The sequence below is a fragment of the Sminthopsis crassicaudata genome, chromosome 2 (assembly GCF_048593235.1).
Source record: "Sminthopsis crassicaudata isolate SCR6 chromosome 2, ASM4859323v1, whole genome shotgun sequence".
In the NCBI taxonomy this organism is placed as follows: Eukaryota; Metazoa; Chordata; class Mammalia; order Dasyuromorphia; family Dasyuridae; genus Sminthopsis; species Sminthopsis crassicaudata.
In genome coordinates this window covers 498,000,431-498,016,446 of record NC_133618.1, presented here as the reverse complement: position 1 = coordinate 498,016,446, position 16,016 = coordinate 498,000,431, and the positions used below count along the sequence as shown (strand labels likewise).

Here is a 16,016-nt window from a genome sequence, read left to right as displayed (position 1 = left end):
TATTTATATTTGGAACCACTGCTCCTAGCACAATGCTCACTACATAGTGAGTGCTCAACACTTTTTCATTCTTCATATGTACCCAGATAAAGAACTACTTAAGGGTAAACTTCAAATCTTTTCCTCCATCTACCTCATAGTGTCTAGGACAGGACTGTCTTATGTGAAGTTGTCTGGAGTGACTTTTTTTTTTAGTAAAGATTTTTATTTTCAAAACATATGCATAGATAATTTTCAACATTCACCCTTACAAAACCTTGTGTTCCAAATGTTTTCCATCCATTTCCCCCATCCCCTCCCCTAAACGTCAGGTAATCTACTATGTGTTAAATAAATGCAATTCTTCTACACACATTTCTACAATTATCATGCTGCACAAGAAAAATCAGATCAAAAAGGAAAATAATAAGAAAATGCAAGCCAACAACAAAGTGAAAATACTATGTTGTGATTCATACTCAGTCCCCACAGTTCTCTCTCTGGGTACAGATGGCTCTTTCCATCACAAGTGCATTGGAACTGGCCTGAATCACCTCATTGTTGAAAAGAGCCTCGTCCTTCAGAATTGATCATTGTATAATATTGATGTTGCTGTGTACAATGGTTTCCTGGTTCTCCTTATTTCATTCAGCATCAGTTCATGTAAGTCTCTCCAGGCCTCCCTGAAACTATCCTGCTGATTGTTTCTTATAGAACAATAATAGGAATGACTTTTTGATTGATAAGGATAAAAAAAAACTTTAAAGGAGCAAAACTAACCCTTAAATGGCACCCAGCATGTTTGGGAAAGGAGCAGGGAAAAATCTGTATTGAAATTCCTGAGGGACAACAGCTAGGAATCTCCATTCTTATTTCTCATTTATGTAAGTGCCATATGCCTCCTTCACCCAGTAAATTGTAAGGTCCTTGAAGACATAGTCATAATAATAGTAATTGTGTCTTGTGGCCCCTTTGGGGTTTTCTTGGCAGAGATTGTGGAGTGGTTTACTGTTTACTTCAACTCATTTTACAGATAAAGTTCTTTCAGCATGCTGGGGTAAGATGCCTGAACTGAGAGTGGGGGTCCTGAGTGCCAGACCCAACTTGGTAAATCACATGAGCACTCCTAGAACTTGATAATTAATGTTTATTGATTGACAATACACTACCACGATAGGAATAATAATTCCTATCCACATTCTAAGATCACTGTGAGGATCAGGCCCTCATTACTCATTTGACTATTGGCAACAGACTCCTGCTGGGTCTTCCTATGCTTTTGTCCTCATGATCCAGGTTCCATAGAGCTGCCAAACGAGCAATCCCCAAACAGGATTTATTTCTTTGTTCAAGAAGCTCCTGGCTTCCTCCTACTTTAAAAAAGTAAGATTCTTCCACTGAGCATTTGGAATCCTTTATAGTCTGGTTATAGCACTTTGGAGGCTGATTGCATGTTCCAGTCAAACCGACTTGTTCTTTTTTGTGCACGACAGTCCATCTCTCAGATTTGGGTTTTTGACCACTCCATCCTCTGTGCTTAGGAATGCCTTCCCTGCTCATCCCTGCCTCTTGGAATCTTTAACTCTTTTCAGTTCAGGTGCTCCTTTCTATAAGAGATCTTTCTTGATCCCTCATTGATTTTTAAAATTAATTTTATAATAACATTTTTTGACAGTACATATGCATAGGTAATTTTTTTTACAACATTATCCCTTGTACTCCCTTCTGTTCCGAATTTTCCCCCTCCTTCCCTCCACCTCCTCCCATATATATTAAATATGTTATAGTATATCCTAGGCACAATATATATGTGCAGAACCGAATTTTGTTGTTGTTGTTGTTGCAAAGGAAGAATTGGATTTGGAAGGTAAAAATAACCTGGGGAGAAAAACAAAAAATGCTAACAGTTTACACTCATTTCCCAGTGTTCCTTCTCTGGGTGTAGCTGATTCTGTCCATCATTGATCAATTGGAACTGGATTAGATCTTCTCTATGTTGAAGACATCCATTTCCATCAGAATACATCCTCATACAGTATCATTGTTGAAGTGTATAATGATCTCCTAGTTCTGCTCATTTCACTCAGCATCAGTTCATGCAAGTCTCTCCAAGCCTCTCTGTATTCATCGTGCTGGTCATTTCTTACAGAGCAATAATATTCAATAACATTAATATATCACAATTTACCCAACCATTCTCCAATTGATGGGCATCCATTCACTTTCCATTTTCTATTCACTACAAAAAGGGCTGCCACAAACATTTTGGCACATACAGGTCTCTTTCCCTTTTTTTTGTATTTCCTTGGGATATAAGCCCAGTAGTAGCACTGCTGGATCAAAGGGTATGCACGGTTTGATAACTTTTTGGGCATAATTCCAGATTGCTCTCCAGAATGGTTGGATTCTTTCACAGCTCCACCAACAATGTATTAGTGTCCCAGTTTTCCCACATCCCCTCCAACATTCATCATTATTTGTTCCTGTCATCTTAGCCAATCTGACAGGTGTGTAGTGGTATCTCAGAGTTGTCTTAATTTGCATTTCTCTGATCAATAGTGATTTGGAACACTCTTTCATATGAGTGGAAATAGTTTCAGTTTCATCATCTGAAAATTGTCTGTTCATATCCTTTGAGATTCCTCATTGATTAATGCAACACTCCCTCCCACTCTTCCCTCTAGAAATTACTTTTTATTTACTCATTCATCGGCAGGGGAGCTACTGTCTTCCCCAGCCCCCAAGGAATGGTCCCTGACAAAGGGGCATAGAGTGCAGTGCTTTCAGTGAAGGAGATGAGATGTGGATGGAATGGGGCAAAATTTCATCTGAGTTCTCTGTTATCTTCATTCTGCTCAGCCCTTCTGTCTCTCTGAGAAGACAAGATGTATGAGCTAGGGCCAAGCACATCCATCCATTAGGGTGCCTTGTGGAACAGGCAAGCAACCCCATAGCAAAAACGATCTAGGAAGTCAGAGAAGTCAAAGGCCCCCACCCCCACCTTGAGAGGCAGCGTCCCTCCTGGAGCTCCATCTTCCTTCCCTAAGTGGCCGACTCCAAGCTCTCTCCCAAAGTGGACTTCACTTTTGCCACCAATAACCATCTCTTCCCCTACCTTGTGATGCTGTTGGGAGAAGCCAGCAGGTGTGCAGTTTCCTGGCAACACCATGATTTAGAAAGGAAGTTCCTTGTGAGGAAAGATTGCTCAATCCTTGTTTGGCCCACAGGAGGCACTGAACAAATGCTTGGGAATTGGGTAGGGCAGTTCCAGGGAAGGTGGACAGTAAGGCACCTCTCCTTCCCCTTTCTCATGTATGCACTGATGTCAACACTCAGATTTTCTGGGTTTGCTTGGAAAGGAATCACAGCAGAGTCAGTCCTTCATCAGCTGATTTAACTCAAACATCTGCTTTCCTTTGTGTTCTCCCAGGGACCTGTCTTGACGTTTCTAGATACTGTACCTTTACCTAGAGAGCATCTCCATGTAGGGGACTCAGTCTTGAGATAAGGGGCTGAAAGAAGGGACCTCTCTCCAAGCCTGACATTTTTAATGGGAAAGTATTCACAAAGGGACCCATCTAGCATGGCTTGACTCTTACTGGTTGGTACTGCCAACATTCTAAGAAGCACTAACAGTTCTGTTTCCTCACTCACTCATGGAAACTAAACTCTTTCTACTAGAAACTTCTAGTAGCAAGAACTTCCTGAAGTGTTCCTTTCATCTTTTTGGCCTGAGAAAACGTATTTGGAGCCTCATCAACCTCTCGGGGTTGACCCAATGGGATGAGTTGGTGGAGGTGTGACTCATGAAGCAGTCTTGCCTTGGAGGGTTCTCTCTGACACCACATCATAGGGCAGGCACCAGGGCTTCTATCTTAAGGAGCCCAGGGCTCAATAGCAGGGGAGGAGGGAGGGCTCAGTCACCAGCACGGATTCTCTTCCATTTCTGTGTCATAACCATTTATAAAACATTTACCTTCTCTCCCACCCTTGCCCAGGAAATAATGAGTCCATCAAGTTCAAGGCTGCATTTCTTCTTCATGCATTTCTTCTTTTACTTCCCTCTTTGCTAGAGCTGAGAGCCAAGGAATGGAGAAGGGGAAACTATTCCTGCTGTCCCTCCCAATTGGGGTTCAAGTGGAATGCTGGCAAGCTTACCTGCTTGGCCCTGCTCAATATTCGAGGGCTTGGAATCTAGAAAAGAAAAATTCAGGGAAAGGGAAAGGTCTGTGCTCCATCCTCTGCCCTCTTTATCCCATCCCTTCCATATATCAGAAGAGAGATGCTCCTGGGAGAGTCCTCCCTTTTTGTCCTTGCACACACTCAGGCCAAGCCCCATTTGATCATTGTTGGATCCTGATTGACTCAGATTGAAGATAAATAGCAATCATTTGGCCAGAAATTCTGAGGGTCTTCCCCTCTTAGATTTATTTATTGAGGTTGGGGTTTTGTTGTTGTTGTTGGTTTGTTTGTTTGTTTGTTTTTGACTGAGTGAAAGAGAACATTATTTGCCTCAATTGCTATCTAGTCTTAAACACTGAATGGGTAGTTGTCAGACTGAGACTTGTTGTTAGCCCTCCTACTTCATCCAGGGCCATCTCCAGTTGTCCTGATCTGCACTGGACCCAGATGGCTCTGGGGGGGAGAAGTGAGTTGGAGAGCTTGTTCAGCCTCCCTCACTTAAATCCAATTTACTTGCATGTCCTGGCATCCCCTCCCTGATGTCAAGGTCATCTTCAAGAGCCAACGACCACCACCAACAATAACAACAGCCCGCACCCTGACTCCCTCATGTCCTCACCTCAGGGTTGCTGAAGGCCTTAACAAGCCTATGTTTTTTTAATGTTTCGGCACTTTGGTTTTCCTCTGCAACGGAGGGTGGACGGGGCACCAGGCCCAAGTCCCCAAGTCTGTAAGGCTGAATCTCGGCCAGTTGCTCCAACAGAGGGGAGGGCTCAGGCTGCTGAGAACTGAGAGGAAAGAGAGGGTTGAAGGGACCCCAAAAAGGAACCCACCTAAAGGACTCCTTTCTTCCCCAATTTTCCAAACCCAAACTAAATCTCTCCTCCTTGAAGATGACTCTCTGGTCAGATCATCACTCACCTCTCCTCGATACTTGCCAGGAGGGACTGGATAGAGGGAGACTTAATTGGGGGAGGCACAAACTCAGGGATACTGGGCTCCACAACTACAGCCTTGTTCAGCATAGTCAGCAGCTGCCGCAGCATCTCTTTCTTCCCTAACTGGAATAACAGGTCTACTTCGCCAGCTTCAGTTTTCTCAGGGCGTGCCTGGGGGGCGAGGAGCAGGAGGAGGATAAATGTTCGGAGGCCCAATGAGCTCCCTTTCTCCACCTCCTCCACCTGCACAGGTCTTAGTGAGTATCACAGCAAACTTAGTACCTAACCATCTCACACACAGCAATTTACCACTATGGGTGCTTGGATTAGCATCCCTCCAGTTCTATATAGACAAAGGCTATTTATTTGTGGCCCATGGGGAAACTGAAGCCAAAAGGTGGGGCATAATGCTTTGTGACATGGGCTGAATCCCTCCCTTTCTCGGGGACTCAGTTTCTCAATCTGCAAAATGGGGAGGCTATATTTGATAGTCCCTAAGGTTCCTTCCACTTCTGGCATTCAGTGATTCTAGACATGAAATGATTTGTTCAGAGCCATGCAGAGAGTTAATGGCAAAGATGAGAATAGGATTCAGACCTTCTGTTTCTGCATCCTTATGGTGAGAGTTAAATGAATTCAAGGATGTGGGAGCGCTTTGTCCATGGCAGAGTGCTGGGAGAAGCTGTGGTTGTAAATTGGTTTAAAGGACGTCTTCACATCATATTCTTTGGGTCTCCTGCCCATTACTCAGTATCCCATTTCTTACTCATTGAGTATCTATAGTCTATGGGAAGGTAACTATACACTTCTGATGGAACATTTCCCCTCCTCTGGATCTTAGTATTGATGGACCACATCTTGAGCAAGGGTGTGGATACTCACCTTTAGCAAGTCCTGAAGGTGGCAAGTGACTTTGATCAGCACAACCTCCAGACTTTGCCGATTATCCTTCTCCTTTTCCAACTCCCTCAGCAGTCTCTTTTCCTCTGTGTTCTGGCTACTCAATTGCCTCCTCAAAACCTTTATCCTATTCCTGGGGATCCAGGAACAGAGTACTATGAGGGACTGGCTTTTTATCCCCTCTCCCTACAGTAATAAAATGCTGAACTTGGAAGTAAGAAGACCCTGAGTTCTAATCCTGTCTCAGAAACTTCCTAACTGTGTGACCTTTAGCAAGTCATTTAAACTCTTTTAAACTCAGTTTCTGTACCTGTAAACTGAGGCTAATAAAACACCTATTTTCTAGGGTTGTTGTGAAGATCAAGTAAGGTATCATTTGCAAATAACTTTGCAAGCCTTAAAATTCTATATAAACATTAGCTATTATAATTATCATATTGCTATTATTATTATTCCCATTGTTATTACTATTACCATCATAATTATTATCATTATCATAATTATCATTATTACAATTATAATCATCATTTTTATGTGAGGAAGAGGAGGAAGAGAAAGACGAAGAAGAGGAGAAGATGATGGTGGGTTGTAAGAAAGAGCTGTATTGCAATTACCATAATTATCATCATTATTATAATTATAATCATCATTCTTATGTGAGGAAGAAGAGGAAGAGAAAGAGGAAGAAAAGGAGGAAGAAGAAAAGGATAGTGGGCATGTAAGTAAGAAAGAACTGTACTCAAGAGTGGCTGCATTAGCTAGAATCAGCACCTCTTACTGCTACTTCTTGATCAGGAGGGGTTATATGAATGGCTTGTTCACTCCCTGTGTTCTAGAGCTGCCTCTAATTAAATCATTTTTCTTAGAGCTAGAAATGACATCAAAAGATCATGTTTCTGTCTCCTACCTCCAGCAAAAGGAAACAGAAGCTCAGAGATTGGAGATGCTTATTTCTAAGCTATGTGAAGTTTGTAACATAGTTAAGGCTGGGAGCCAAAATTCTTCACTCCCAGGTTAGTGGTCTTTCCATGGCCCCATCCTAATATTCTCCCCCCAAATACTTGGGAATTCAATGGTTGACTATTCTGTGTAAGCAGAGCTCTGGCTTTTTATGCTGAGTACTAGGCTTACTGGGGTGAATTTTCTGCCCACCTCCACTCTTCTTCTTCACTCCTCTGGAAGTAGATAAAGTTATCTTACTTTAGCTCCTTATTGTCTTCCTCCATCTTCTGAAAAGCAATCTCTGCCTGATTCAATATTATCCGAAGCTGGTCAGCTTCAATTTCTGCGTGCTGCTGCTGCTGGTACTTTTCAGAAAGAAGTTGGATTATCTAATGGAAAAGACAGAGATTTACAGAGGCAATGATTATGTGAGCAACACATATGACTTGATCCCCTTCCAGATTAGGTTGGGATATTCTCAACTTTATAGAGTTGAGACAAATCGGATTGTGCTTTCTCCATGTCCCCAGTATAGAAATTTAAATATATATATATATATATATATATATATGTATATATATGTATACATACATGTCTATATACATATATGTGTGTGTGCATACATATATTTAACAGATGAACTGTTGTTTTCCTTGCCTAAAATGAGCCCCCCATCTACCTAAATCTTCCCTTTCCTTTAAGTCTCACTTCATTGAAGCCTTTCTTGATAGTTTCAGGCCACACTGATTTTCTCCTCCTTCTCCCTTTGCATTTGTCTGCAAATTATATAATTATAATTTAGCACCTAGCTATCTCATTACATCTCTTGTATTACCTTATCAAGTTGTCTTTTGTACTTTCTAAGAATTTATATGAATCTTTCTCCCCAATTAGGCTTTATACAGAGATAGTTCTATTACCAGAATGAATTGCAATGAGATACATCCAATCATAGGCCACTTGGGACCAGAATAGTCACATAATGTTTCTTTGAATGTAAGAGATGGTTTTGAAATGTAGGAAGACAAAGGAAAGTCATGCTGTCATACTACCTGCCTTGTGAAGAAGAGAAAATTTTAAAAAGCTCTATGCCTCCCCTCTCCAAATAATTGTGATTAAAAGCCATGTTCCCAGAAGTGGAAATAATGCACAAAAAATTTAATAAAAATTTTCTGTAATGTACCAAGGACTATTTATACAGATTCTAGAGTTTGCTTTCTGGAGAAAAACCTGGTCCTTATTATTCCATTTACTTTTCCCCGGCCAAGAAGATTCCAATTCATTAGCTCTTCCAAAAAACGGAAGAAGGGATGAGAAGAGCAGGGAGAAGTAAAAAAGGAGGTTGGAGCCCTTTTTTATGTTTCCTGAGAAGAGTCTGACTATTCTGATTACTTGAACTCTGTCAGCACCTCCATAGTGGACAGCTCCCTGACAGCCACCAAAACCTTGGATATACATTTTAGTTTTTTAAAGATGCTGGATTTTAGTCTACTTTCGTTAGCTGCCTATTCTGTGCCAAACACTTTGGGTAGATTACCAAAAAACAACAACAACAAACAAACAAACAAAAAAAAACCCACATGTAGGACACTCCCTAATTTCATCCATTTAAGTGGAACTGTATTTCCTGTAATAATCTTCATGTTTCTTCTCCTCCTTCTCCACCTCTAATTCTATTCCTATTTCACTGCTGCTAGGAGGAAAAAATTAGTTCTTAAGAAAAAAATCTCTCTAAAATCTTCACTCTGTCCTCAGCCCATCTTCCTTAGCTTTATCAAGGATTCAGGTCTCTGATAAACCCTCTTTCTAGGACAGGGCATCAGGAAACAGGCAGGTCAGAACCTTTCTCACTTCTGACATGGCAAGTCTTACCTTGATGTGAGTGAGGCTGTTCTTCACCATGGTCTTCTCATTTCTCTCCATGAGGGCCAACTGGTTGCACATCTCCACTTTAGACTCCTTCAGAGCATCATTCTCCTTTACCTGCTCCAAGTTTCCAGTGTTTATTCTGGCCAGATCCAGGGCCACTGCCATGTTCTCCCGGATAGCTCTCTTTGTTGTCTCTGCCATCTGGGAGCTAGAAACTTCGCGAAACTCAGCCGCCACTGTGTTCATACGTTGGATTATGTCCTTCCGAAGTCTTTGTAGAATAGAAAAAAAAAAAGCTTGTATGATGCCTAGTGTTCTTGGAATTCAATTTCACATCCCTCTTCTCTCAAGCCAAGAACAGCCCTAGGTCCTTAATTTCACTTCATCCTGTTCCCTCACCATTCCCGTCCCCCAACCTACCATTACCAAGAAAGTCTCAAACCTCTCTTTATCTGTCAAAGCCTTCATTTCCATGTGGTAAACATAGGACTTGTAGTCATCTTGCTGCTTCTTCAGCTGCTCTTCCAAAAGGGAAAACTTGGACAAGAGATCACTTTTCTGGAATTGGAATTCCTCTAGCGCAGCCAACTTAGCCCCTGCCCAGAAAAGATTTTGTGAGCAAGTGGCCCCAGCACCCTCAAAAGTCTCCAACCAGCCTGAAGGTGACCTGAGCTGTGTGGAATGATTTGCTCCTGGCCATATGCTCCTCAGGCAGATCTCTGCTTCCACTACTTCCCAGTCTTTCAGGGATCTGGTTCAGCCTCACTGATCCACTTGTGTTTGTAACAGCTTCCTAATGCACACTCTGTGCTTCATGAAGTCTTCCTAGTCTCCTCTGTGCCTGGTATTCTCTGCACCTTTCTGGATTTTGCCCAATCAAAACCTCCCCCTTGATAAGCCCCCTCTCCCTTATTTTTTCCATTTACTTACAGTAGGCATCTTTCAAGACAGCTCAAATCTTATCTCCTTTCTTGACCACTCCACCTTGACTTCCCCCTTTTCAGAAATCTACAACACTTAGGCAAGGTTTGACTGATTGACTTTAATACACAGACGAGTCCCCCAAAATGGTTCCCTTGGGAAACCCTATATTTATTTGAATGATCTTCAATCCAATTCTCACAGCTATTCTCCTGGGAAGCCATGCCTCTGTAGATGTGGTCTGGTAACTGTTTCTGTGAATGTTACAAGCACAGCTGCTGAAGACTCAGAAAAGAAAGTTGCCATTCATATTCTTGGCAACAAGAATAAAAAAAAGTTCATTTGTCCAAGGTCATACAGGGTAAGTAGAACTTTTATATGAACCCACATCCTCTGGCTCCAAATTAAATTCCATAGTGCTCTACCATGCCATGATATTTTTTGGACATCATAGGATTCTTACTAATTCACTCATGGCAAATCATCTTTTGGCATTCATAATTTATAATGTATTTAATACTTTGTTACTTAATGGAATAATTAATTTATGATTATGGTTGATGAAAAAAGTAGTAACTGGACTAGATCATATGTTGAGACAACAAATAAGAGGTGGCTCAATATTATTTATTTTTAATTTTATTCATTAAATGGCTCTGAAGGCAATCCTTAAAGAGGATTCCAGAAATGATTTATGCATCAGTATCCTTTCTGGAATAAACTCACATCTTCTCAGAGGGAACTACTTTAACAGGGTAGTGCCCCTTGAAATGTCTAAGTTCTGCTATACCTCTTAAATCATCATATTCATTATTTTGTAGTCCTACTTCTTTGAATAAGAGTTTAGCCTTTGCGGTTTACTATGTATTTCTTAAGTCCTTACCTAGATAAGAAATCTCTCTTGAGGGCATAGATCTGCTTTTTCCTCCTATCTCATCTGTGATGTAGCCAAGGTCACAGGTTGAATGCCTTAGAATCACTCAGTGAAGATGTTATAATGGCCTGGCTGATTGGACCCTTTCCTTACCTAACGTGATATTCTCCATGGTGAGTTGGTCTTTGGTCTCCTGGAATTCATGGCGTACCTGGGCCAGCTGGGCCTCAAAGGCATCCTTCTCCATCTCTTTGGAGATCTGCAACCCCTGAAGCTGAGAATTAAGTTCAGTGATCTCATCCACACGTTGGTTGAGAGTTCGTTTCAGGAAAGAAACAACCTCCTTTTTGTTGTGGGCCAGCTGGTCGAACTCCTCCTGGAAAGCTTTCTCCTGCTGGGACAACTCATCCCACTTCTTTCTGTACCTGGGGTAAGAGACAGGCAAAGGTTGGACATAGTCCTTTCTTACTATATGTATGGAAGAGCTGGAACAAGATGCTTAAGGGGATAAGGCTTCAAGATAAGGCTCCTCCTGAGGAAGGAAGGAGACCATAAGCAAATGTTCAGGAAGTAGGGCCATTGATGCTGTCTTCCTACTTCTTGGGAGAAAAGTACAAGGAAAAAAATAGCAGGTCCAAAGAAGCAGAAAGATGCCATAATTAGAATAGAGATCAACATGTAACTTTAATATTATCAGCCTTATAGAACTATGAGAAAAAATGGAGCTCTTCAAAGCCAAGGTCAAACTAATTTGGAAAAAGTCAGACTATGCGCATGTAAAAGAGCAGTTGTCCATCTGCTATGATGCAGGACTGCACCACACTTTCCAAAAAAAACTCTATTGGCCTGTGGCTGATGCCTGAGTTGCCCTCAATCACAGTCCATATTTGTGGACTGCTCTTCCCATCCCTCCTTCAATTCAAACCCCTCATTGGAGGGCTAACCCACCAAGTCCCCCTTTCTTCTATATGAATGAGTTTTTCAGAAAATTGAGATTACTCATTGACCCTAGGAAGAGGAGAGAGAGGGGTAGAGGGGTAGTAAAGGACTGAATAAATCTAAAATCAATTTCCCATAATGTCCCAGTGCCCTCCCAAGAGCCAAGCACAGTGACTACCCCTGGACTCCAGTTTCTTGGTGCTCAGAGAAGTTCTTCAGACTGTTAGAGCTGAAAGGGCACAGAAGTGCCATTTATTCCAAACCCTTCACTTTTACAGATGGGGAAGCCTAGGGTGGGTGAGTGGGGCAGAGACTTTTGGAGGTCACAGATCTGGCTTGAGGTAAAGCTAGGATTTAACACCCAAGCCTCAAGGCTCCATATCCAGAGCCTTTCCTATCAGAGCCAAGACAGGGGACCTGGCAAGTCCTCCCAGCATCTGTTGCCACAATTAGCCCCAACAGAGTGTAGAACCCTCCTGAGTTGCTGGGCCTCGTGAGTTGCTGACCTCTCAAGTTGATTCTCCAGCTCCTGGATTTGCCTGTGGTAGAACTCCCGAGTCTCTGTTAGGACTTCCTCGATGGCTTTTGTAGCTGTCTGGATATCTATCTTCTTCTTTTTCTTCTTAGCCTCTGGTTTTTTCTTAGGAGCCATGGCTAACTGTAGCTGCTGCCCCTTTAAAAGGTCAAGCTGTTGCTAAGGAAGCTGTCCTCTCTATACATAGTAACAGTCAGAGAAGGAGTTTAAAGAAAAACTGACTTCAAGTTGGGACTGTATTTAATTAGTTTTTCCTATCCCTTCTTACCTCACTTGAATATGCAAAAATCTCTCCTTTGCCCACATCTTACAACCCTCTGCATTTCTGCAGATATTTCCTAAAAATCAGGCTTTTATTTTAAAATATTTTTATCTTATTTGTATTTATGCCTCTATAGCACATTGATTTTTGAACACATCTCTTGCCATCTCATACCCAGTGAACCAACTCATATAACAAAAATTTAAAAAGGAAATTGGGTGGGGGGTGGGGAGAACATAAAAATTAACCAATACTTCAGGTGTGTCCAATAGTACATGCAATATTCTCTACCCATAGCCCTCTTCATTTGCAATAAAGGGAATAGTTTGATCAGCTCTTGCCAGAACCCAGCTTGGTGGTTATAATTACACAGAATTCAATTTCCCCTTCATTGTTATTTCCATTTCCATTGTTGTAGTCATTGTATATGTCTTTTTCCTGGTCCTCTGAAGTTTACTTTGCATCATTTTGTAGATCACAGGGTCATAGATTCAGAGATTCACTAATGATCTAGCCATCTCCTTTATTTTAATGGTGAGAAACTGAGGCCTGGAAAGGTAAATGACTTCTCAAACATCACACAGGTCATCAATGTCTGAGTTGGGAACCCCACAGTGACTCCAGATAAAGCATTCTTCCCACTGTCATATAAGCCTTGTAGGGGTTGATCAGGGAGGTCTAGCACCCCTAATGTGGGTTTTGCTAAGCCTTTTTCAGGGCTGCTCATTCACCTCTCATCACCTATCTCTGTTATAACTCCAAGAAGCTGTAGTATGCCCACTGGCACATCCCAGTAAAACCTTCCTGGCAGATGGACTAAGCCAAGGTGAAGGGTCCCTGACAGGCCTCAAACCCATCAGTGAGTTAGGGAATATCTATCCCAGTGGAACGGTCTGATGAAAACAATTTGTTCCAATGGCCACAGAGGCAGCAATTAGAGTGGTCAGACATGAAAGATGACAAGGTCATTCACTGCATCCCAGGCCATTGCTGGTCATGTAAGTGTCTGAGTATCAATTTTATGGAGATGAGTGAATCCATGAAATCTGAAAAGATCAAGCAAACATGTACGAAGGGAGAAGAGAAGGGGGTCCAGGACGGAGCCTTGGGGGACACCCATGGTTACAAATTGGGACTAGGATCAAGATGACCACCCAATAACACACCAACCCCCTCATTTTACAGATGGGGAAATTGAAGTTGAAGAGTTAACAAAGGTCACATAGATAGTAAGTGCCAAAACTCAGGTCACACACAGCTTCTGCCAGCTTCCTCTTGTCTAGGACCTCCAAGAGATAATGGAGCTAAGGTTCAGCTGCTTTCCTAACTGGAGTCTATTCCTGATCCATCTTGTCACCAAGGTTGTCCACTGCTCCTTCCCTTACCCCACATTCTTAGAGAAGTGTAAGACCCTTGTCAGAATTTGAACTTGAGTTTTCCTGACCCCAAGAATAATACTATATTTATTGTGACACCCATCTGCCTCCAGGGATGATCTAGTCCAACTCTTTCATGTTATAGATTGAGGAAACTGAGGCTCAGGGGGATTGGGTTGCCTAAAAACACACAAGTGGTAGGGGAAAGAAATCAGAGTCTAATGTAGGTTCTCTGATTGCAACTCCATGGTCCTCACCACTCATTACTGTCTGACAGAGCTGCTGAATGAATCCTCACTCTGACCTATGGCCTCTCATCCCTCCCAAAGGGAAGTCAGTGACTTAGGCTTTTTTTTAAGAGCTGGAATGAGCCTTAGAGATCACCTAGTTCAATTATTTTATATATGAAGCAAGATGTCTCCAAGGAGGAAAAATATCTTATCTGAGATTACACAGCAAGTTAGTGGTAAAGCCTTAACTGGAACTTAGATCTCCTAGTTCATTGCACTACAGGCAAGCTGCCTTCCACCTACTAAACAAACAAACAAATAAATAAAATAAAAAGTATTGACTAGGTAGAAGTTTACAGGCTTCCCCCACTCCAAATACAGGATACCAGTTGTAATTGGGGTTTGGTATTATCTTGCCCCCTTGTGGCCAGCAGTAGACACTGATAACTCACTAGACCCCCGGGTGTAAGAATGTCTTCATTAAACTTACCAGAATTTAGAAATTCAAAGTAGCCCTCAGGGTGTCTTGAGGGCTCCAGACACCCTGCCCCATTCCTAGAAGAATTGTGCTTATTCCAGTTCATTGGACAAATGAATTGAAAGTCCCTTTTGGAAGTTCTATGAGGGATTATGTGGTTTCTCATAAAATCATCAATTAAGGTAGGTTGAATTTATAATCTAAATTTTAGTTTATGAAGGTCTAATGGGAAAAATTAAATTCTACAACAGAGTGCTCATATCAGTACCTGCAACCATTTGCAAACTATGTAACAAACTGACCACCATAAACTTAGGCAAACACCTGTAACAAGTCAGCTACATTGGCTTGACTAGAATTTAGCAAACCTTTGCTACTTCCACTTGAGCAAGCATTGAGCAGCAGTGAAAATTAACCAGGTAAGGGGATGAAGGGAGGGGGGTCATGAGTTTCTATTTAATCACTTCAAACTCTATAACCATTGGCCTCTTTTCTTTGAGCACTCAAGGAATGGACCACCTACTTCTCCCGAGATTCTAATAAAATTTCTAATCTTCACTTTGAGAAATCTCTGAGTAGTCATTTTGAGTCAGGGGTTACATTGTCCCACACTGTTTTGGGGGCTCATCCAGGATGAATGCTTGGTAAGGGAACAATCCTTGCTTGGTTTTTTGGTGACCAAAAAAGTGCCTAGGACTTCTGTCCCTAAGCCTCTGGGATTTGGTGGAGTTCTCTTCCCTGCTAGACAGAGGCCCAAGGCAGAGAGACTCAGTAAAGAAAGAAGCAGAGTGGAACCTGGTGTTCTGTATACATGAGCTCAAAGTCTGGAAGATCTACACATGTAACACAAGGCAAGCCTTTAGGAGTCTGGGGGTCTATTGTCTGGGTCAGGGGAGACCAGAGAGATTATCTCTTACTAAATTGAGGTGTGAGTGTTGTCAGGCTGCAGAAGACCCAAGGGAAAGGATTCACCAAATCAGCTCTTTGTTGATTGCCAGAAAGAGTGATCTTTACCAAAAAGGATTGGAGCAGGGTACGGTCCTCTCCAATCATGGGGAAAGTGCAGTCAAAGTCCCCAAGCCAGGAACCAGGTCAGGGAGTACCAGCTGATAGTTTGTAAAGGAACTGGCTGCAGATTTGGGATGAATTGCCAAAGTACAAAGGGAAAGAGAAAAAGAAAATGATAAAGTATTGCTGTTTTGTTTGGGGTGAAAAAGACATGGGTGGAAGTATAATTTGGCCAAAATACGGTTCTTTCGATTATTGGACATGTCAACAACTAAATTTGTATGTTAATGGGAAAAGTCCCTTCAATCAAGAGGAATCAGCGTATGCAATTCTCTAGCTTCCAGGGACAAAAGACCAGCTGTTTTTAAGCCAGGTGAAAGAGGTGGAGAAAAAAGTGGAAAAAGAGCCTGAGACTGAGAAAATCCCATCTCACCCTTGGGATCCTTTAATTGTAGTCCCTCCACCTTATGTGCCCACTCCTCAGCCAGTGATCTAACAGACCAGGAGGCAAGAATTAATAGAGCAGCCTCCCTTAATTAAACCAGAAGACCAAGGGGCAGCAGGAACCCACAAGCAATCAGCA

General features: G+C 42.0%; 1 protein-coding gene across 1 annotated transcript; it reads right to left on the bottom strand.

The window, feature by feature from the left end:
- On the bottom strand, positions 1 to 12,244 carry LOC141557681 (cilia- and flagella-associated protein 157-like). The gene is made up of 9 exons (XM_074293696.1): positions 12,051 to 12,244; positions 10,759 to 11,030; positions 9,253 to 9,406; positions 8,814 to 9,081; positions 7,200 to 7,330; positions 5,982 to 6,132; positions 5,083 to 5,270; positions 4,781 to 4,949; positions 1 to 4,173 (listed from the first exon to the last, which is right to left on the bottom strand). Exons 1-9 carry the CDS (start codon positions 12,194 to 12,196, stop codon positions 4,084 to 4,086), a joined length of 1,569 nt encoding a protein of 522 aa, XP_074149797.1. The 5' UTR covers positions 12,197 to 12,244; the 3' UTR covers positions 1 to 4,083.
- Between the last annotated feature and the right edge of the window lie 3,772 nt (positions 12,245 to 16,016).